We start from the raw sequence: 22,587 nt of genomic DNA on the forward strand, positions 1-22,587 counted from the left end.
GGTGAGTAAATGATGAGAGAATTTTCATTTTTGGGTGAACTATCCCTTTAAGGGGTGATGCGTTGTTCTGTGTTCAGGCCAGGAAAGGTTTGTATTTCTAAATGGAAATGCTACTGGTACTGTTGCTCAGAACCATTCTGGCTGATGGTGGAAAAGCTACTTGGATCTACAATATAATTTTATAAAAGTAGGGTTAAAATGAACACTTTTTGATTAATTTACCATAAATCATTGCACATTAAGAGTCAAAATAGGCATGTAGAACCATCTGCACATAACTGCACACGTCAAAAAACTTTTTCCTGCATGGTCTTGAAGTTTTTTTTTTTTTTTTCTAAAGCAGTGCAAAAGATCTAGATTGCTCAGATAGTGACTCTGACCTCCAATAGCAATGAGGCGATCTCCTCTCTGTAAGTCCGCCAGGGCAGCTGGGGAGTTTGGGGTGACGGTCTCTATGCTCACATGTACCGTGTCACCATCAGTGGCCGGAACATGCCTGAATGTCATCCCCACACTCCCAGATGGTCCTTTAATCACCTCAGTCTGCAACACACACATAAACGAAAAGAAACAATATAAGATTTGCTAATACAGTTTTTTTTTTTTTTTTTTAAAAAGCAGTACAGATGAAAAAAGATTCTTTGTTAAGGAAAAGAAGAGAATTTGCAACTGCAGTTCAAGTAGCTTGAAATGGTTCCCATACACAAGATTTTGTCCCCAAAGAAGACAAGAGAGAAAGCTTTTGTTTTTAGGACATTTACAAGTCCTAGTTGAGTGGAACAGTAGCAGTTAGCCTAAACCAAAAGAAAGTTGTTGCTGTTTTTCAAAAAAGCTTAGCTTTTGTCAGGAATAGCAGTTTATAATTAGGGTGGACAACCTACATTATGATTTGAACAAGACAGTCTTCACTTTCTATACAAAGCTCTTTCTTCCCACCACATCCACCAATTTTCATGGTGATAAAACAATGTTCTCTGAACTGAAGGCAGGGGAGGTCAGTAATTACTGCTAATTTTACTCCAAATTCGCAAAGCAGCAGCAGCTGCAGTTTTTGTGCTGCCAGCGTCACAAAATCCACCTGCAGCTCCACCTGCAGCACTGTTTGACACTGTGAAAAACTCATTGTAAACAACAGGTACATAAGGAAGTCAGTGCGCTTACGTAAGGATTCCACATGGCCTATCTCCACCAAGAAACAAAAAATATGAACTTGACACAAGAATAGTTTTACAAAACACCAGCAAGACTGTTTTTATTGATCTTTTAGAGTTGTTGGGAAAGAAATATGGGCCAATCTTTTCATGATGTGTCCTCTGTGTCTTCCTTGTCTTTTTGTTCTTGTTTGTGTTGGGGGTGGGCAAGAAAAGACAGAATGCAGATCCACAGTGCTGAGATGGATGACTGTAATTTTGTTGCTGTCATTTGTTATAACCCTTGAGAAGGGCACTGATCAAGTTAAACATGGGATGAAAACACAGACAATCTACTCAAGCTGGCAAACAGAAGGCCGACTTGCCCGGTTTTTGACCAATGACTGTCTATAGATACATTCTAGAATCATCTTAAAGTTCTTAAAGGGCAAGTAACAAAAACACCACGTTTTAACAATAGCATGCATTGATTGGTTGAAATATTCAGGTAATTGACAAATAACATGAACATGATTTTTTTGTTGTTCAACATTAAAGGGATAGTTCACCCAAAATTTTAAATTCTCTCATCATTTACTCACACTCATGACATCCCAGGTGTGTATGACTTTCTTTCTTCACCAGAACACATTTGAAGAAAAATAGAAAAATATCTTAGCTCAGTAGGTCCTTAAAATGCAAGTGGATGGTGATCAGACATTTGAAGCTCCAAAAATCACAGCCAGTCAGCATAAATGTCATCAATACGACTCCAGCGGTTAAATTAATATCTCCAAAAGTGATACGATCGCTTTTGGTGTGAAAAAAAGACCAATATTTAAGTACTTTTTAACTATAATCCATCGCTTCCGTAAGATTCATGAGAGGGTGGAGTTCACCTGGTCTCTCGTGTGAAGTATTCGCGTTGCCATTAGGGATGCACCGAAACCACTTTTTCTCTTCCGATCCGATTCCAATATCCCAAGCCGATACCAGTGTTGTTTTTTGCATAATCAGTTTAGAATATCTTTACATTATTGTGTGGAACTAATTGGGCATACACTTTAATATGTAAAGAAACACAAACCTCTAACTACACATTATTTCAATATAAATATATAGCTTATTAATAAACACTTTATTATTAACTAGTATACTGGATAATGTAGCAGCAAAATTAACAGTAATTCCAGTCATCAAGTTTTCAGTAGAAAAGAAACCAGTGTTTTATTTTTGCCTTTTTTTTTCTCTTTTTTTTTTAAATGTTTCAACTTGCATCTGGACTTTAAAGGATTCAGATCTCTTTTTTGTTCAATTTAGTTGTAAGACGTCAGTCCACTTTTCATTCACACAGTTATTTTTTGAACCCAGTCAACTTAAATATTGTTATAAATTGTAAACAAATACTAATGATGACAATAATAATAAAAAATTGTTATTAATATTATTATTATTGACTTTTAATTTTAAAATATATCTAAAAATAGCCGCGAGTACATCACCAGCCGGTGCATGAGTTTGTGTCAACAGAGCAGCACCATTCACTAACATGCTGGCGCTGCGCATACTATATTATACTTATTAAACAGCCTTTTGTGATTCACAGAGCTAATCACACGTCTTCCAGTGGCTTTGAATAAAATGCACGAGTCATATGAACTGCTTTAATGGTGTTTTTATGGTTCTTTTATGTCATTTTTGGAGCTTGACAATAACAAACATGACTAACACACAGTATCGGATTTGGATCGGGCTCGTCGGACCGATACCCGATCCGTCTAAAAGCTTCGGTATCGGAGCCGATACCGATCCAGGTATCGGATCGGTGCATCCCTATTTGCCATGTTACGAGTGTAATCTCACGTTCTCCACTTGGTTGAGTCATTCAGGATGAGCAAACAAATGCCCCATTGTGAGTAAAAAACGGATCTAAATAGGGGGCCTGGGTAGCTCAGCGAGTAAAGGCGATGACTACTACCCCTGGAGTCTCGAGTTCAAATCCAGGGTGTGCTGAGTGACTCCAGCCAGGTCTCCTAAGCAACCAAATTGGCCCGGTTGCTAGGGAGGGTAGAGTCACATGGGTTAACCTCCTCGTGGTCACTATAATGTGGTTCTCGCTCTCGGTGGGGCGCGTGGTGAGTTGTGCATGGATGCCGCAGAGAATAGCGTGAAGCCTCCACACGCACTACATCTCCACAGTAACGCGCTCAACACGCCAAGTGATAAAATGCGCGGATTGACTGTCTCGGACGCGGAGGCAACTGAGATTCGTCCTCCGCCACCCGGATTGAGCCGAGTCACTACGCCACATGGACTTAGAGCGCATTGGGAATTGGGCATTCCAAATTGGGGAGAAAAGGGGAGAGAAAAAAAAAAGAAACGAAACGAAATAAATACAGATCTAAACCTAAACCAACAAAGCTTCTGTACAGCGTTCCTCCAACTCAGTTGTAAACAGTGCTGCTTTTACAGGTGTGTCAGTTCTCGTGTGAATATGCCAACGTGATTATGTCACACGCGTGTACCGCTGCTGACGGGAAGCGATGATTTAGAGTTAAAAAGTACTTAAATGTTGATCTTTTATCACACCAAAATTTATCGTATGTCTTTAGAAGACATTAATTTAACAGCTGGTGTTGTATGGATGACGTTTATACTGACTGTCTGTTCTTTTTGGAGCTTCAAAAGTCTGATCACCATCCACTTGCATTTTAAGGACTGTAATTTAAGGAGTAAATTATGAGATAATTTTCATTTTTGGGTGAACTAAAACTTTAAGATTTTAGGTTAAAATTTATATGAATGTATAAGGAAAATTCAATGGAATACGTGCAGTAACAGTTCACCATTTTTAGTTTTTCAACATTTTTAATTTCATTAAAAAGTCCTGCAGTGTTCCAAAGGAATTTTAAAAGTACTAATATTCCAATTCCAGTCTATCAATTAGTATGAGGTCATAAAAACGGCATAGATTGTAATTAAACAAAAAATGTAACATCCTTTAAAATAGTTTTAGAAATAGTTTTATGAAGATTAGAGCATGTCACACTGCTGTCACTGCTTGTCATGATATAACAAAAAAAAAACCTGAGACTCAGGACTCAAAACTCATAGGTAGAATTGGTTTTGGCATCATCTAAATGTCTTTGTAGCATTTTTCCATAATAAATTATCTTGTCATTAAAGGAAGTGGCTCGTATGGATGAGGTTTATACAAGTACACAGAGAGAAAGGGAGAATACCGTTTTTTTGTATTTGCATACATGTCAGCTTAGCTGACACACTGAAGATAAGTTTGTTCATAACGGACAAGAAAACACAAGCGATCATAAAACTTAAAGACTGAAGGTCTGTTTATAAGCTTTCCACAGAGAATATTAATTCTGAAAATTTCCTCCCGCAGGGAACAACCTGATCGCACCCTTTAAACATGCCAGAGACGGTTTGTCAGAGTAAAATACAAGAGAAGCTTCAGGCTTTTGTGAGGCCACTGACGGACTTTTTAATGGCGTGTTTTGTATCAACTGTGACAGGTTGTTCAGGAAAGAGAATGAAAAATTACAGCAAAGTGTATTTGAAGGAACTCGGTCATCATCACCTATATGATCCTGAATGAAACTGAAGTTCTGGGTTAATAAAGTATTTTTATTAAAAAGAAATATGGCAACCACAGAAAACAAGTCACCATTGTTTGGACAGTAGAAAAGGACTGTGATCGAGAAAAGCCTTTTATCTAAACTTCACCTTAATAAGCACAAACATTACTTTCAAAACATAAGTTCAGCATCAAAGTCTTGTGCCTCAAGGTACGTATTGTATCTCAACCTAAGAACTGGTTGATCCTACGTAATTAAGATGCATTGACTATAAGGCCTTTTCACACCAAACATGAATTTTCCCCACAATAAACAGTTTGAATAGAAATAATGGATTCCTAGGAAGCAATTCACACATGGAGCGAACATTTGCGAGCCGACAAAGATTTATTTATTTATTTTTATTTTTTACGTTGAGTATCTCAGTTTGTTTTTTCTTTGCCTGGTGATGAAATACCCTGACCAATAAAATATTGGTCTTTGGATGACAGGAGCCGCTGCAGTTACTAAAACCAGTGGATTCACTGGTAGAACAAAATGTCTCAAAAAAAGGAAAAAATAACCACTTTCACCTTATTAATAAACAATGAGAGCAATCATTGTTTTCAATTATGTGCAACCTGTACATACACTACTGGTCAAAAGTTTTGAAACACTTCCTCATTCTTTATTATAATTTTTTTTCACATATTAGAAAAATAGTAAAGTCATCAAAACTATGGAATAACATAAATGGAACTATGGGAATTATGTTGTGACTATACAAAATCCAAAATAAATCAAAACTGTGTTATATTTTAGCATCTTCAAAGTAGTCACCCTTTGCCTAGAATTTGCAGACATGTACTCTTGACATTTTCTCAACTAACTTCTTGAGGTATCACCCTGGGATGATTTTTAAACAGTATTGAAGGAGTTCCCATCTATGTTGGGCACTTAGTGGCTGCTTTTCTTTATTATTTGGTCCACGTCATCCATTTCAAAAAAGTTGTTTTTTTTTAAATGAAATTGTAGTTTTATAATGAAATGATATTTTTGTCTACAAAACTAATTTCAAACATTTAAGCATATGCCTTCAGATCAAAAGATTTTTAAGATCATGAGAAAAATTTCAGTCAAGTGTTTCAAAAGTTTTGATCGGTAGTGTATCTGTTAACACATAAAAAAATGTGATTTGGTGTTTCATGACTCTTTAACACGAGTATATACAGTATGCTTGGCAGTTGCATACTGTATAATCAGTCTTATTCCAATTGCTAACAGTTAACAGTTAACTTGTCCAGCAGGTGAATTACTATAGTTTGTGAAAGTGTCTTGAATGTTTTCTGTCTCGTTAAGCAAATCAACAACACACTCATCATTGCTGCTGCTGCAGCTTGTAGAGCAGGGGTCGGCAACGTATGGCACGCATGCCAATGAGGGGTAATCACTGGCACGCCAGCAACGGCGAGAGAGGGGTAGACAATTTTATTTGTATAAATTCCACACCTACATTCAAATCTACATCTTAACGTTATCCTTCCTCATGATCACACAGCGTGTTTTCATGAGCTGAATGGGAGGCTAAACAAAAAGTTAAAATGTGACGAGACTGTGTTTAGTCTCCCATTCAGCTGATGAAAACATGCTGCGTCATCATGAGGAAGGATAACATCAAGATGTAGACTGGAATGCATGTGTGGAAACTTCATATAAATAAAATAGCCTGCTCCACTCTCGCTGTTGCTTGCGTACTAGTGATTACCCCTCTGTGTGATTTTGAAAAACTTGAGACATAATATAAGAAATATTTAAGATTCCAAAAATTTCGTTATCAGTAATCAAATAAGCAAATGTGACATTAACGGTGTTCACTCATTTTGTACAAAAGGACAGGTTTTCTTTCAATGAAGCACTTTCACAAGATGCTCTGTGAAAATTCACATGCAGGATCATGATTATATCATAATCACTGGGTTTTGCAAACATTTTTACTCAAACTGTTATGTTGATAATATCATTTGTAATGAAAAATAAACGATTAAATTAGAAAAATGCAAAATAAGTGTGTGTGGGAGGGCACAGCCATTGACTAGGAAAATAAAAAAATGGCACTCCTGTTGCAGAGAGATGCGTTTTATTTTTTTGATCAGCTCGCTAGAGAACTATGTTGCTTGAAAGGTGCTTTGCGTCACCCACCGTACCGGGATAAAATTGCTTGTAGATTAGCGCTGCCTATTGTAAAGGCTTGAATGTACTAACAGCGATTTTCCTGGCTTTCAATGTGAAAGGCCATTCGTCTGCGACCAGAGGCCGGTTGCATTACACATTTTTAGTCTGGTCTTACTAGTTAATCGTCTAAAATGTTGGTCTTGAATTTTTCAGTCAGTTGCATAAAAGATCAGTCTAATTTGAAACTAAAATGTAAGACAGCACACCCCTAGGCTAACTTTTGTTTGCATTCCATGTTGCCATGGAAAATAACTGTCAGCTGAGTCAGTGGGGGCTTCAGTTGAGGGCTGAAAGGGGCTTGAGTTGAGACTTTAAGACTTTGAATTCTATGATGGCAAAAATATTTCTTGTGTTTTACTATTTATTTATATTTTTTTATCCCCTTTTCTCCCAATTTGGAATGCCCAATTCCCACTACTTAGTAGGTCCCCGTGGTGATGTGGTTACTCACCTCAATCCAGGTGGCGGAGGACAAGTCTCAGTTGCCTTTGCTTCTGAGACAGTCAATCCGTGCATCTTATCACGTGGCTCGTTGTGCATGACACTGCAGAGACTCCCAGCATGTGGAGGTTCATGCTACACTTCGCGATCCGCGTACAATTTACCACACGCCCCACTGAGAGTGAGAACCACTAATCACGACCACAAGGATGTTACCCCATGTGACTCTACCCTCCCTAGCAACCAGGCCAATCTGGTTGCTTAGGAGACCTGGCTGGAGTCACTCAGCACACCCTGGATTTGAACTCACAACTCCAGGGGTAGTAGTCAGCGTCAATACTCGCTGAGTTACCCAGGCCCCCTATTCCTTGTGTTTTTATTCTTTGGGTTAAAATCACAAAATTTGTTCATTAGAATTGATTTTGAAGCATTGCATTCTTTTAATAAGCAAATATTTACAGTGAAGGAAAACTGTGCTGAGTGCCCACTGTCGGCCATGTTTTTTTAAGTTGTTCAGTGTCTTTTACCACAATGCAGTGCGAATTAGACTGTCTTATTAAAGACAGCTGTGAGCTTGTTTTATGCAACAGGATTTCTCTGGCATCTTTAGGTAGTCAGACTTATTGTTAGATGCAGTCTTAAGTTTATGTCATTAGCCGATTTTCCACCATCGCGCCGAACAGTTCTCATTGCAAAACCGTACCGTTCGAGCCGATCCGGGCCAGTTGGCACGGTTACAGTTTCTTTTTCCACTGTGGTGAAATGAAATCAGGAGAATGTCCATAACAGATCCGTTTGTTGGCGAAGGCGTGAGAGGTAAACATGGAAGCAAGTGCGGCACGCTATGGAGGATGATCGCATATTCCAATTTTTAGGACTGATTTTTTCCCGTGATTTACTCTGCTAACATCAGCAAAAACACAGACCATTTCACAAAAAGGAAAGTAAACTGAATAAGGCGAGGGGTTTACCATAATTTGCTGAGGGCTTGTGTTTGCCACTGGACACAAACATGCAGAAAGGTAAAAGTTCCAGACTAGCTAAAAAGGGTATTTGTTCACCAAATAGTATATAAGTATTATATTAAAATAGTTTAGGAGAATATATTGATGTATTTTGAGTTAAAATGAGCTAGTAATCTACTTCCCTGACAAAAAGTAATGTAGAAAAATATAGGCCGAAATACTAGCTAAACTGTCCTACTAAAATCATGAAGATACACTAAATAAGTCTACACATACTAAAGCCATTTCACCAGCACGGTTGAGTACGGTTAGCTAACCATGCCACGAATTCCATGCCGAGAATGGTTCATAATCGTGCTCAAGTGGAAATGCTACTGTAACTGTTCCATACTGTGCTCAGAACCGTTCGGCCCAACGGTGGAAAAGCGGCTTATGTTTATGCAACTGGCCCTGAATGAGAAACATTTGGTCCAGCCTTCAGCTTAAAAAAATGACTTAATGGACACCTTGGAATTCCAAGGTCCTTGGAATTACAGTTAAAATTGAGAGAAATTGCACAAAATGAAGAATAAAATAATTTGAACTTAAACAGGGGCCACTAAACTGTAAATAAGGCCAAGGAACAGCAACACGTGCTTAACCTTTATCTTTATTATTTTGCTTTTAGAAAGACAAAGAGAGAGAGAAAAAGAAAGAATTAAAGAAAATGAAAGGAAGAGAGAGCAAAAGAAAGATTTTTCTGACACAGGAACCAAACAGCGACATTGAGCGGCAATTACAGGCGATTACTGTAGCTGAGCGGTGGCTAAGGGGTAATTACACAACCGCAGAAAGACACAGCAGGAGGAACACACACACACCACACACACTCATTGTGTGTGTTTGTGTGTATTGAGTGCAGGTAAACGGACTGATGTCGCTCTGACTGGTACGTGAGGATGCTGTTCATGTGTCAATTTAGTATCCGTCTCACCTCATCACAAGGTTGACACACACACAGACAGGGAAAATATAAAACAGCTTTTACCTCAACGAACAAACACAGGATGTGGGAAATGTTCAGGTCAATTCCATTGATTCCACAATAAATGTCAGAGTTAAAAACAGAAAACCTCATCTAAACACAGACACTTACATACCATAATCTCCATTCAATAAAGCCACAATAATAACTAAATCCAATGTAAAAAAATAAATAAAAAAAACCCCTGTGATGTAACAAGATTGTATGCAATGCAGCAAAACAAGTTTTATGTAGAGTTAGGTTTTAGGCTTTGGTTCTGTTTGGTTCAACAAAATGCTGCATCAGAGCTGCTTTGTTCTTGTTTTCTGTCAGCTGTGCACAAGAATCAACACTACGTGACAAGTTTGCAGTGTAAAGGTGACTACAGTCTAGATGGTAATAGTGCAAACACACCCACAAAATCTTTGCTGAGCTCAATTTGCACATGCAATTCCGATCTTGTGGGCCACTTCTGAGCGCTGTATTGTGGAGGATGCAGCAAACCACCACAATCTGGCTCACTCTGACAGGATTGTTTAGCATCACTACACTACTAAGATCCAGACACCTGAATTTAACATGCCTTTAACATGACGAAAGCATGCTTGACTACACCACACATCTGAATATATGCCCGGTTCTAACGCTCTACATCATTTGATCATTATTTGATGAAATACTTATGCCATGATTGATAGAACATATACACACATGTCTTTTTAATCAAATTCAGTTCACTGCCTGCTTTCCTCAGGTGGTAATACAGCAATGTTTATTGTTGCAGGCAAACAGCACAGAGTTTTTTTTAATAAAGTGCTATCTTTAATGAGCCTAATTTGCATAAAAGGCATGCTTGTGTAGAAATAAGTAAGACACAGAGTTCCTGAGCTGAAATATCACACGCAAAAGTGGCGATTTAGTGAATTCGCCCCACAGTTTGCACATTAATGCTAGAAAGAAGACCAACTGCAACTCAGTATGCAAATATTACATTGGCAACATCACTGTCAGTTAAATTTTGAATGGCAAACATTCTAAGAGGCCTTTAAAACCAAACACATTTGCGACCATCCGCACTGTTATTCATTGTTTTCTCAGTTGTTTTCCTATGTAAACATGCTTTAACTATTGTGTCTCACTGTTTTTTAGCTGTCCATGCAGGAGTGCCGCATTTTTAGATACCATCAAGTAAAAAGAACTTCTAATGCTACAAATGCGCCTCTTGACACCAGTGCTATTCGTGGCATTGTATCTAGCTTTTTTTTAGCACAAGGACACATGCAGTGTGAACACCCCCTAACAAATGTAAGTCAATGGCAGATTAAAGATTTTACTCTTAAATTTCTCTTAAAAAGGATTAGGATAAACTCTAAAAAATAAAATGAAATGAATAGATGGCACACCTAAGGTTGAAATCATCTACAAAACAAAGTCTCTCACACACACACACACACACACACCACTAAACATGCATGCACACGCAGTACGCTTGGCCACCCTAATACTGCCTCTAAATGCGCACAGACATCAAATCGTGCTGTGCACTCAAAGAGACGGCAGACGGATAAATACCTGCTCAAAGACAGCAAACATGTCACAAAACATCAATGCTACACACTCATACCAGATACAGTGCATTTGTATGTCTAAAGAAAAAAGAATACTTAAGGTGTGTGTATGGAGGGGGGCTTTTTGTGTGTCATTGAGTGCACATTTTTTTGTAGGTGGAATAAAGTGTGTGTATGTGTTGGTAGACGTGGTTACGTGCACCGGTGTGATTGTTGACAGACATCCATTGAAGCTATTGTGCAAAACGGACAGTTGTCTTGTGTGTACACCTGTTGCTGGAGGATTGAGTGTGTGTTCAGCTAAACCTCCCACTCTCCATCTCTCTACTCCATCTTTCCCTCTATCCATTTCATTCATCCTCCCACTCCCTCCATCCCCCACCTTTTACTCCCATAACTGCTCTCAAGAGCCTGGCTTTTATAAATCTACCCTTTACAGAGCAAAACTTACTTCCCCTTCTAAAAGGGACAGTTCACCCAAAATGTTTAATCCTGTATTAAAAAGGAGATGTTATTCTAAATTTAAGTCTCAGTCACATTTACTTCAATTATATGGAGAATAATATGGAAAAAATGCAATGAGAGTGAAGGGTGACTAAGGGTAACATTCTGCCAAACATCTCCTTTTGTGCTCCATGGACGAGAGAAAGTCGTATGGGTTTGGAACAACATGAGGGTGGGTAAATGACAGAGTTTTCATTTCTCAATGAACTATCCCGTTAAGCAGCATAGATGACACCAATGATGTCCAAGACAAAATCTAGTGAAGTCCTGGTCGCTTCATGGAAGTGTGATTATCCACATTACATCTGTAGCTTCCATTTCAAACGCACAGAGGTTCTGAGAAGCCAAAGACTGTGCCAATGCAAACACACACAGCATGGATAATCGTGTTATGAAAAACAGAATCAATAATAGTAGAGCAGCAGGTTAATTGTGTGCTTTATGTTGATTAAAGGAGGTGTATGGTAAAGAGTTCCATCGTCAAACAATGATCAGACACACTGGAAATGTAATGCAGTTTGACGTCTCAATGGCTGACTCAGAACAAACAAGGACAGAAGCGGCGGCCATGAGCAACTTCTGGTCTATACAGATTTTCAGTGAAAAGGGTCATAATCCAAACAAAGACGTGCCCCCCAATATTCAGATAAGAGGTCGTTCAAAATGGGGTTTTCAATAAACGACTGAAACTTTTACATTTGGTTCACCAAAACTTGAATATTTGTTTACATATGTAAAATTGTATATGGTTAAAATTGTAGCACCAATCTTAAAACTGCAAACCTGTTTTTTTTGGGGTGTGGGGGGGGTGTTATGGTTTGTGTCTACTGAGAGCTTGTCTTTTTTAATCCTGTTAGTTTTATATGCAACCAGGCTATTGAGGTTAGGATTGACAAGGGCAGATAACATTCACTCGACCACTTCGCAAAGAGATAAAATAATGCTACATATTTTAAATACCATCATAAGCCATTTATCATCTATCAAAAATGTTTTGGACTTAGTAATAGTAAATATAACCTACATAAAACAATGCAGCAGAATGGTAAGAGCAGAATGGCAAATCCCTTGCTTTCTATTCTTTAATATATTCTTTCTTTTGTCCAGTATATTGAAAATCCATGATATACAGCATACACTATTCTGCAGATGAAATAAAATTAAGCAACATTGTTAAATATCGTTATCATTGTTAAATATGATTTGAGTGTGCTTTTGTTTGGCTATTAAGGTTCCTAAAGAGCATGTCATTACACTTATTTCATGACTCCTCCTTGACTCACCACTTCTATAAGTACACTTAGATGTGTTTAAACAGTGTTTCAGATTTAAACTATTAAAAAAAAGGCATTAGTGCCATACATTTCTGTGAACAGTTCAAACAGCCCCTATTTGTGCAGTGCAGTTTATTCCAACTACTGTTAAACTGGTGTCCATAAATTAAAATGATTAAATATTGTGTTAATTCAGTGAAAGATGGTCTGGAAACCACACCTTTATTGTTGTAAACTATATTTTCACTGTAATTTACTTCTTGCAATGAACGTTATGTATCTAATTCTCTAAAGTGGCTGTTTGATGATGCTTTCTCTGATTAAACAACACACCTTAAAAGCCATTATAGAGGATATACATGAATATCACACCAGAATTATATCAACAAATATTGTCAAAAGGCTTAAAATGATCTATATATAATTGTTTTGTATATTGCCCAGCCCTACTGCACACAAGCACACACATGCAATAGCTGAGTTCTGTGGCCAGATGCTCTAGTGAGAGCCGTCAGAGCAATGTCAGTAATGGAATCATCTTGCACATGTCAGAAAGATTAGTGTTTGGGTATAGGGTAGCAGTCCCCGCAGGGCATGTGTGCATACACGTACACACTAACGCAGGGTAAGAGAGCTCTAGCGATTCATTGTTTATTCCAAAGGAAGGTGGAGAAAGAAGGTAATGGAGACGTAAAGCAAGGAGGCTTAGATTGATCATCTAAAGCAAATGGAAGATTTGGTGGAAACAGATGAAGTGAACGTTATTGGGAATGTAATTAATTGGCTAAAATCACAAATCACAAATCTGATTCTATTTGAACTGGCTTACTGATGATCATAATGATGTCAAAATCAGACACGTTTCACACGTTCACCAAATCATATTTATACATTTTCAACCAAATATCACCAAATATGAAATACACATAAAAAAAGACTTTTCATGAACGCGACCTGACTTTTGACCTTTCTGAAGGCTCGTTTTATCTAACTCACAAAACCTGTCAAGAAAAAGCCCTGATTATATTTTACCTTAAATCAATAGAAACAAACATATGAGATGATATTATGCATAAAGAAAATGAAGCATACATTTAGGACCAGTAAGATACTGACACATCATTTGCAGGACACATAAGCTCATTTTACGCCCTAATTCTCATTACCGTGCCACATCCTGACATTTTATGTTTTCAATGATGATTTTCATTTTTGTAACACTGTAATACACTAAAAAAAGATGCTGCTGTACAATTACTTTTTAAATGGAAAAAAAAACAAAAAAAACAATAATGATTCATTACTAAGGGAATACTACTATGATATTAAAATACATTATCATTTGAATAATAGCTATTCATGTCATTGTTTTTACATTGCAGTAATGATAATAATCACAATGACCATCTTTTTTGCATTGCATTAAAGAGCACCTATTATGGTTTTTAAACATGCCTAATTTTGTTTTAAAGGTCTCATACGATAGATTTACATGCATCCAATGTCAAAAAACACTTTAACTTGCTCATAATTTAAATTGCAGCATTACCTTTTTTTTCTCAGTGTCAAAAACGACTCAATGATCCGTTCTAAAGGATTCATTCTAAACTCCTCCTTTCAGAGAGCCTACTCTGCTCTGATTGGTCAGATGTCCCAGTCTGTTGTGATTGGTCTACCGCTTAGTGTAGTGTTTGAGGGAGGTCAAAGCTGTTCGCGAGCAGCCAATTAAGACCAGAGGTGGGTTTTTTGTTACCACATTACATAGGTTAATACAGGAAGTAAGTCTGGAATTACTAACGACTCGTTTCAGGTGTTCAGAATCGGTTCTTTCTTTTGGGAGTCTATAACTCCATTTGTCTTGCACTGATTTCTGAAACTTTGCAGAATTTTTTTTACATTCACAAACAGCTATATAACACACTACATGAAAGCTAATATTTGAAAAACCATAATAGGTGCTCTTTAATGAGAATTAGTAGGACAGGACATTTTATTGACAGGTTTTGTGACAATCACCTAAACATGCATGGCCAGATCCACTTATCCTCAGACAAAGAAAAACAATTACACTAAATCATTTCATCAGTAGTGATGTTAAATTATAAACAATGGAAATGTCGTTTGAGAATTCCTGAGCTTGATGAAAACTCCAGTCAATTTCATATAATATCTAAATTTCAAAGCGTGTGACAGCTAAAGCCAGGGGGAGTTAAGGAAATTAAGGGAGCTTTACTGTGGATTAATACATGTTGTTTTATGATGTCTGGTTTGAGTCACATGACATAACAGACGGCGTGGTGTAATATAGTCAACACTTCTCTTTTCCGGCACACCTCTATTTCAATTACTCGCTCCTCTTTTCTATTTCACTCATCCCCTATCCCATCCAAATTAACAAAACACTAAGTCTATGCTCACACAGGCAGAAAAAAATTTGATTTTTTGGATGCAGTCACTCAAATCCATTTAGGTTTTTGTAGTCTGAACAGGACAGAAACACATTAAATCTGATTTTTACAAGCCTCATCCAAACAACATTTGTAGGTGGTTTGGAATCCGATTAAAATCAGATTTTTCCTAACGTGTCTCAGTCTGAATGGTCAGATTGGATTTCATGTGGTTTTTTCTTCATTTGCTGTGTGCGACGGTTGCTATATGTCAGGATTTGCGACGAGAAAACATACTATGCTCCGAATGGCATAATTAATTCCTTCACAGGGCACTTCGAATTTAATACAATAATGATGGCCACACAGTAGGCCAAACAGAATTTTCAATAAAAATGACTTCAAAAGTGAGTTCAGCCTGATTTATTACACATTTCAGACCAACAAAACTCTCACAGTGGAAGGTAAACAGGGCACAGAGATCACCACTTCTGAATGAAACACACCCATATGTTATTTATATGTTACAAGGCATGCAAAACACTGCCTCTTATAATAACACAGAAATTGGCTTAACTTAGCCAAAGATATGTGCTAAGGTGCAGTAACCCATCTCACCATCTGACCTTTTTATGATTTAATACAGGACACAAAGCGGGATGTTTCGCTCTCTGCTAAAATACAGGACCCAAGATAAAAGGCGTCCAGTATGAGACGTCATAATTTTGGCCAAAATACAGGATGTCCCTGCTTTTTCAGTGTGAACAAAGCCTTTGTCACACTCATACAAACATAGTTACATGGTGCTATTATTTTCTAAAATCTACTTTACAAACTTCAATCTCAAAGCTGACCTTTGAAAGTTTTCAAGCTTCAAAAAGAATGCAAAAAGCACCATAAAAAATACCTAAAACATATTTAAGGAAGTGACTTTCAGCAAATACTGGAACACCATAAGGGTGAGTAAATGACAGAATTTTTATTTTTTGGTTCTGTTCTTTTAACCACAAATTTAATGATTTCAAAATGAACTTAAATGCTGAATTTCATCATCATATTTTGAAATTATATTATTATATTTAAATAAATACATAAGCCCTTATTTCTATGGGAAAGATCATGCAGATGTGCTGCAAGTTCCATTAATTGTTTCTCATTTTCTGTTCACTGATGAGCCTGTTCCAGGAAACACTCTTATTTGCACTCAATTGTTCAAAGCTGGGGTGAATTCAGTTGCGTCTGAATTTTCATGTTGCCGCTGTTTTGTGATAGGAAGAGGCTTTTCAGAGAGCATCACTCACAAAAGGGAGGGTTGTTATGGAGACGGGGACATTCAAAAAACAAGACACCTCTCATCCCTCTCATTTGCAATCATTCACAGCGGCCAGAGCGTTCTTTAACGTCTGTCCAAGCCGGTTCCGTTTTTAGCACCTTCATTGTTATTCACCCGCTTAGGATCTGTCAGCTCATCTACATAGTCCCTCCCCCAGCTTATCCCCCATGTACTCGGGAGAAAAGGTAAAACGAGAGACTGCATGAAAGATGGGAGAATGAAGAGTCTCTCCTATCAGCACTCAAAGGCCATCCAACATGCGGGGAAAAAAGAGCGCTCTTATCACACTGGCATTTTGTTTGTCATTTTCATTCTCTCAGCTTAAACTGAGCCAGTTACTTAAAAGTGGACTTTCAAATGTCCCAATATTCTACAATTGGCAGCTGTCTGATACTGCCAAAAGATTCATGGCTTTATAACACTCTCCATTGAAGCTCTATATTCAACAGGTGACATTCTGCTTCAAAGAGCGAAAGAAGGGGACTCTGAAAGAAAGGGGATACTGGCTATTGAAAACCCAGACCCCAATGTGACTGCAAGCAATTAATGGTCACACACATCACGCTTTTTTAACTGTGGCTTAAGAGTACAAATACTTTTTTGGAATCAGGGTATTTCGAAGCAAACATCAATCTCTGTTTAGAAAATAGCCAAAGCCCATTAGTAATAAGATGTTTAAATAAAACAAATGTATTACCATAAAAACAGATATTTATTTAAATAATACACATCTAGTCTTATTACTCGCAGCTTTTTTTTTAATGCAAGAAAGGAAAACTGAACATTGGCATAAGTTTGTTTAATGGCAAGAACCTTTGTGAGGTTATACACATACAATGTTTGGACCATATTGTCCTCTCTGCTCCTGATGTCTGTTTGCAGCGCTCTCATTCTCTCTCAAATCCTTTAATTTCCAGGACAAGTGCTTTAGCAAGCAGAGAGCAGCAATAAACTGCATAAAAATGAGATTTAGCAGCAATATACTTCAGACTGCATCAAATCGTAACAGCACAGAGAAAGAGCAGCTGGCCTGTCAGACACCCCACTATAAACAACAATCAACTAAAAATACACCAGCAGGTGACTGCAGGCAATACATACTTCAGAAACAAGTTATAGTCACTCGGCCCTGACCCCATTCACTCTGCTGTAGAAGCAGCCAATTGGCTGGAAATCTTAAAGTGCTGCTACAACTGGTTAACTAATAGGACTGGTGAAACCCAAGGGTATTTCTCTATATATTGTTTAATATGGCTCTTCATTGATGCAGAAAATGTGCTCGTGTTTAAAGCATGTAAGAGAAAAAAAATAGATAATCAGAAAACTGTCCAAACTTTAAATATAAAATCTAAGGTAACACTTTACACTAAGGTTTTATAGGATAAAATTAGTAAATGCATTAGACAACATGAACTAACAAGGAACACATTTTTAAAGCATTTATTATTCTTGGTGAAAGTTCTTTTATGAATATACTATTGTTCATTTGTTAGTTCACATTAGTTCAAAATGTATTAAAGGGATAGTTCACCCAAAAATAAAAATTCTCTCATCATTCACTCAAGCCATCCCAGATGTGTATAACTTTGTCTTCTACTGAAAACAAATGAAGATTTTTAGAAGAATATCCTCTGATTTTTATGAAGCTCTGTTGGTCCTCACAATGCAAGTGAATGGTGACAAAAATGTTGAAGCTCAAAAATGAATATAAAGGCAACATAAAAGTAATACATACGACTCCAGTGGTTAAATCCATATCTTCCGAAGCTATATGATAGGTGTTTTTGAGAAACAGATCAATATGTATGTCCTTTTTAAACTATAAATTCTCCTCCCTGCCCAGTAGGGGGCGATATGACCGAAGTATGCGAATCGCCAAAAAAAAAAAAAAAAATCTGAAAGTGGAGAATTTAGAGTAAAAAAGACTTAAATACTGTTCTGTTTCTCACCCACACCTATCATATCACTTCTGAAGACATAGATTCAACTACTGGAGTCATATGAATTACTTTTATACTGCCTTTATATGCTTTTGGAGTTACAAAATATTGGTACCTGTTTCCTTTTTTTTTTTTTTTTTTTAATAGCATTTATTGGTTATTGGTTAATGTTTACTTATAAAAGTCCATTAAATTGTTCACCTCCAGAAAATATTAATATGAAATTATCCTGTTTTTTTCCAACATGCATTAAGTGCCAGTTATGACATTTACGTCATCTGTCATGACTTTCCACATCTTTCAAATACATCAAAAGCCTGCTTGCGTGTTTATATGCGTCAGACTCTTCAAACCAATCACCACCCTTCTTTGTCTATTGTGGAGGAGAGTGAGACCGGATGTTTAAAGGAATGTTCCGGGTTCAATACAATTTTGGTTCAATCGACAGCATTTGTGGCATAATGTTGATTACCACAAAAATCAATTTTGACTCGTCCCTCCTTTTCCTTAATAAAAAAATTAAAATATAAAATCTTGGTTACAGTGAGGCACTTACTATGGAAGTGAATGTAGCATATTTTTGAACGTTAAAATACTAACTTTTTCAAAGGTATACCCACAAGACAAAGGATATGTGTGTAAACATGATTTTAGTGTGATAAAATCACTTACTAAACTTTTCTGTGTAGAGTTATATACCATGACGATGTTATGTCAACAAACCCTAAAACCACTGTAAAAATGACAATTTAAACAACTTTACAGCTCAAATAATACATAAGTTTTAACAGAAGAATTAATGTAAGTGCTTTTACGAAATTACAAACTTTACATTTCTCAGTTTAAACCTTCCAAAAATTGTCCCCATTCACTTTCTTTGTAAGTGCCTCACTGTAACCTCAATTTCTGCTTTTTTTAAAGAAAAGGAAAAAATAAATTTTTGTGATAATCAACATTATGCCACAAATGCTGTCGATTGAGCTTAACTTGTATTGAACCCGGAACATTCCTTTAAGAATTAATTCAGTGATGGTGCCTTAACAACCTATAATGGTTGTTGGTGTCTATAGTGTTTTGAGGACATTAAGTGTGAAAGCAATAACATGCTGGTAATATGACCACCAGGCGTTCTATCATGCACAGAGACATCTGTTAAATCAGTTGCATCATCATCATCAGCACACAGAGCAAAATCAACTGGAAATACAAACCAGCCAAACAGCCTGGGAAACCTTTCGAAATGAGAGAACCTTCCAAAAACACACAAACACATGCATATGCAGTGGGGTCTGAAAGTCTGTGAGCGCATTAAAAATCTGGTTAAAGATCTGCTTTTAATTTTAAAAAGTTTTTTTTTTATTTTCAAACCCCGAAATAAACAAATCTTTAGGACTTTGAAAATGTTAAAACAAAGAAAAGTTTTGATTTAAAATAAAGATTCTGCACTATTTCTAGATCACTAATCACACAAGAGCAAATGTGTGACTATATTAACTGCTTAGTGGAAAAAAAGAGAAGATTCCTTTCTTCCATTGAAGCACAAAAGATGCTCTTTTGAACATTGCAAGATCATGCTGTGATAACATGAATCATCAGGTTTTGTTCATGCCAGCTTGAGTACATGCTGTCATTAAATCAAAAAGGGGACATGCAAAATACTAAATAATTCAGAAATTCATGTAGCCTACATTTCTCTATAAACCTTTTAGCTCAATATGTGATGAAAACTGTATTTAATTAGAAAAGAAAGCTAAATATAAGCATTTTTACCAGTAGTCTACCTGTGATCGAACTCTCCATCAAAACATACTCATAATATGCTGGGACATCACACATAGCACACAAATTTAACTATACTGAACTGAAGTCTCAGGATGCCACGCCCAAGAGCCAACATGATGCCAGTCCTCAGTGCTGCCCACTCATATGAACACACAAGAGAGATGGTAGTGATAAGACCAGCCATTATGAGATCTCTTTATCTGAATAAGCCAAAATGAATAGGACCTTGATATCCTGAAAAAGCAGGTATACAGAAGGTTGTTTCTCTTTGGTTTAAATAAGATTTAAATCTTGGTGGGAAAATGGAAATACAAACACATCAGCTATGTATCCCATACACCACAAAATGAATGCACAAGTGTGTGTGTGTGTATACTCAATAGCACACATCTAAAATGATACACAAACATGCCACATAAGCTGCTGCTGAACATAACAGGACTTCAAATATAACACATACAAGACAATTAGACACTCAAATGACAGGAATGGCAACTACATTTTAATCAACTTTATAAAAATAAAAACTAGAAAAAAGGAAAGATAAACTATAAAACCACTTATCTCACTGAGATGAGGTAACATGTTTTAACAATGTCATGACCCTGTAAACAACGCTGATGGAGAGATCCTAGTGGAAGGGCTAGATTTCCATAACACACACTCACATATATGTGCTCACACATACAAGCACTGCATATGCAGCTCCTGCAGCGCTCTGATGTTTTTTTTTTTTGATTGTACGGACCTCATACAGACTGCATTTAGAAGAGAGATGACATGGCTTTATTCTCACAGCAGTCTTATTTTTAATGCATTTTTAATCTAGAATAACAATAATACAGAAGATTTGGCTGTAGTATAAACAACTCAACAACAAAACATGACAATCAGAGCAAAAGCATCTGTGCAGGTTGACAATTATGTAGAAACAAAAAGTTCTGCCTACTTTGTAAATGAACATGTCTTGGTTGACAAAATTTAGTCAGGTATTAAAAGACCCCATCAAATAGCTAATGTTTTTACCTTGTTGAAATATTTCCTATTTAAAAAAAAAAAAATTGAAATTTGGAAAAGGCAATGACCCTTTTATTTAAAATAGCCAGTAGCATCTAATGTACATCACAGCTATGAACCATGATTTGTTACTTGCTATTGAGAGTCAGAAGTAGGTTTTATTATGGGCAGGGACATTCTCATTCTAGAGAGCATTGCATTGGACAAAAATTTGTAAACACCCATGAGTGAAAGATGACATCATCAATATTTTTAGTTTGTTTTCCTGGAAGAGAAATGCTGTCCATTTTAAATTTGTTCAGCTGAAACTGTTTCTCAACTGGTGGGTCGCGATGTATATATCTGGATTGCTGACGCAATGGTAAACTAGGAGGTGAAGTCACCAGAATTGTTCACGTGGCCATCTTGGTGTGCCCAAAATGTCATTGAGCATCAATGATTGATAGGCAAAAATGCCTCTGTTTCACCATCTGGGACCTGCGGATACGACAGTCGCATTTTGCCCTCTAGTGACAATTATGTTTAACGTCACTAGATGGCGACGTCCACAACAATATGTCTTATTACAATTGACGCTGTGTTATTAAACAAACAAGTCCAATCGAGGCACGAGTTCATCCATCAGATCATAGTTAACCGACAGCGGCTTTAAATGCTTTTTTACCAGATTTACCAGACAGATTTTGTGCCGAGCGGCTCGTGCCTACGAGAAGCTCCAGTGGAAAACAGCAGTTGGATCCTCGTCTCTGTGAATTAATGAAAACCCACATAAAAACACACGCATGTACAGTGTTGGGGAGTAACGGAATACATGTAACGGGATTACGTATTTAAAATACAAAATATAAGTAACTGTATTCCACTACAGTTACAATTTAAATCATTGGTATTTAGAATACAGTTACATTCAAAAAGTATTTTGATTACTGAAGAGATTACTTTGCATTTTATTGTCATTTGTTTCATTTAATATTTAGTCCTTTCAGATGGAAAACATTTATACATATAAATGATGTGATCCAAAGTGCATTTGAACAGCGGTGAAACACTTTCTTATGATGTGTTACTTCTCTGTCTGCTCGTATGAATGTAAGTTTGAAGTAAGTTTGGAGCAGAAGAAATAGAAATAAACCTTGTGTAAATTGTCAGCTTTACGCTAAGCTAAAATGCTATTTCTAGCCATTTTACATGCACACGTTAGATTGTTGGATCATAATTTCTTTTTTTCTAGTAAGACATTTGATATTAGGGCAAAAATCATATTCTTGATCATTTTTGTATTGTTTTCCTGTATAAATATCTAAAAATCCTTAAAACAAGATCAAATTGATTTATCTTGTTTTAGAAACAACACTGCATAAGATATTTAGGTTTTTCAGAGAATGTATTTTTAACGTGTATTTTGTCTTACTGTACTGGCAGAGTTTTTATAGTCA

General features: G+C 36.8%; 1 protein-coding gene across 2 annotated transcripts in view; it reads right to left on the minus strand.

The window, feature by feature from the left end:
* pdzd8 (PDZ domain containing 8) overlaps positions 1–22,587 on the minus strand; it is a 69,975-nt gene that overhangs the window by 5,200 nt on the left and 42,188 nt on the right. For both annotated transcript variants that reach the window (XM_051646510.1, XM_051646508.1), the window contains one exon: positions 381–543. In XM_051646510.1, coding sequence (XP_051502470.1) covers positions 381–543 — 163 coding nt within the window. The remainder of the gene's footprint in view (positions 1–380; positions 544–22,587) is intronic.

Source organism: Myxocyprinus asiaticus, chromosome 20, assembly GCF_019703515.2.
Source record: "Myxocyprinus asiaticus isolate MX2 ecotype Aquarium Trade chromosome 20, UBuf_Myxa_2, whole genome shotgun sequence".
NCBI lineage: Eukaryota > Metazoa > Chordata > Actinopteri > Cypriniformes > Catostomidae > Myxocyprinus > Myxocyprinus asiaticus.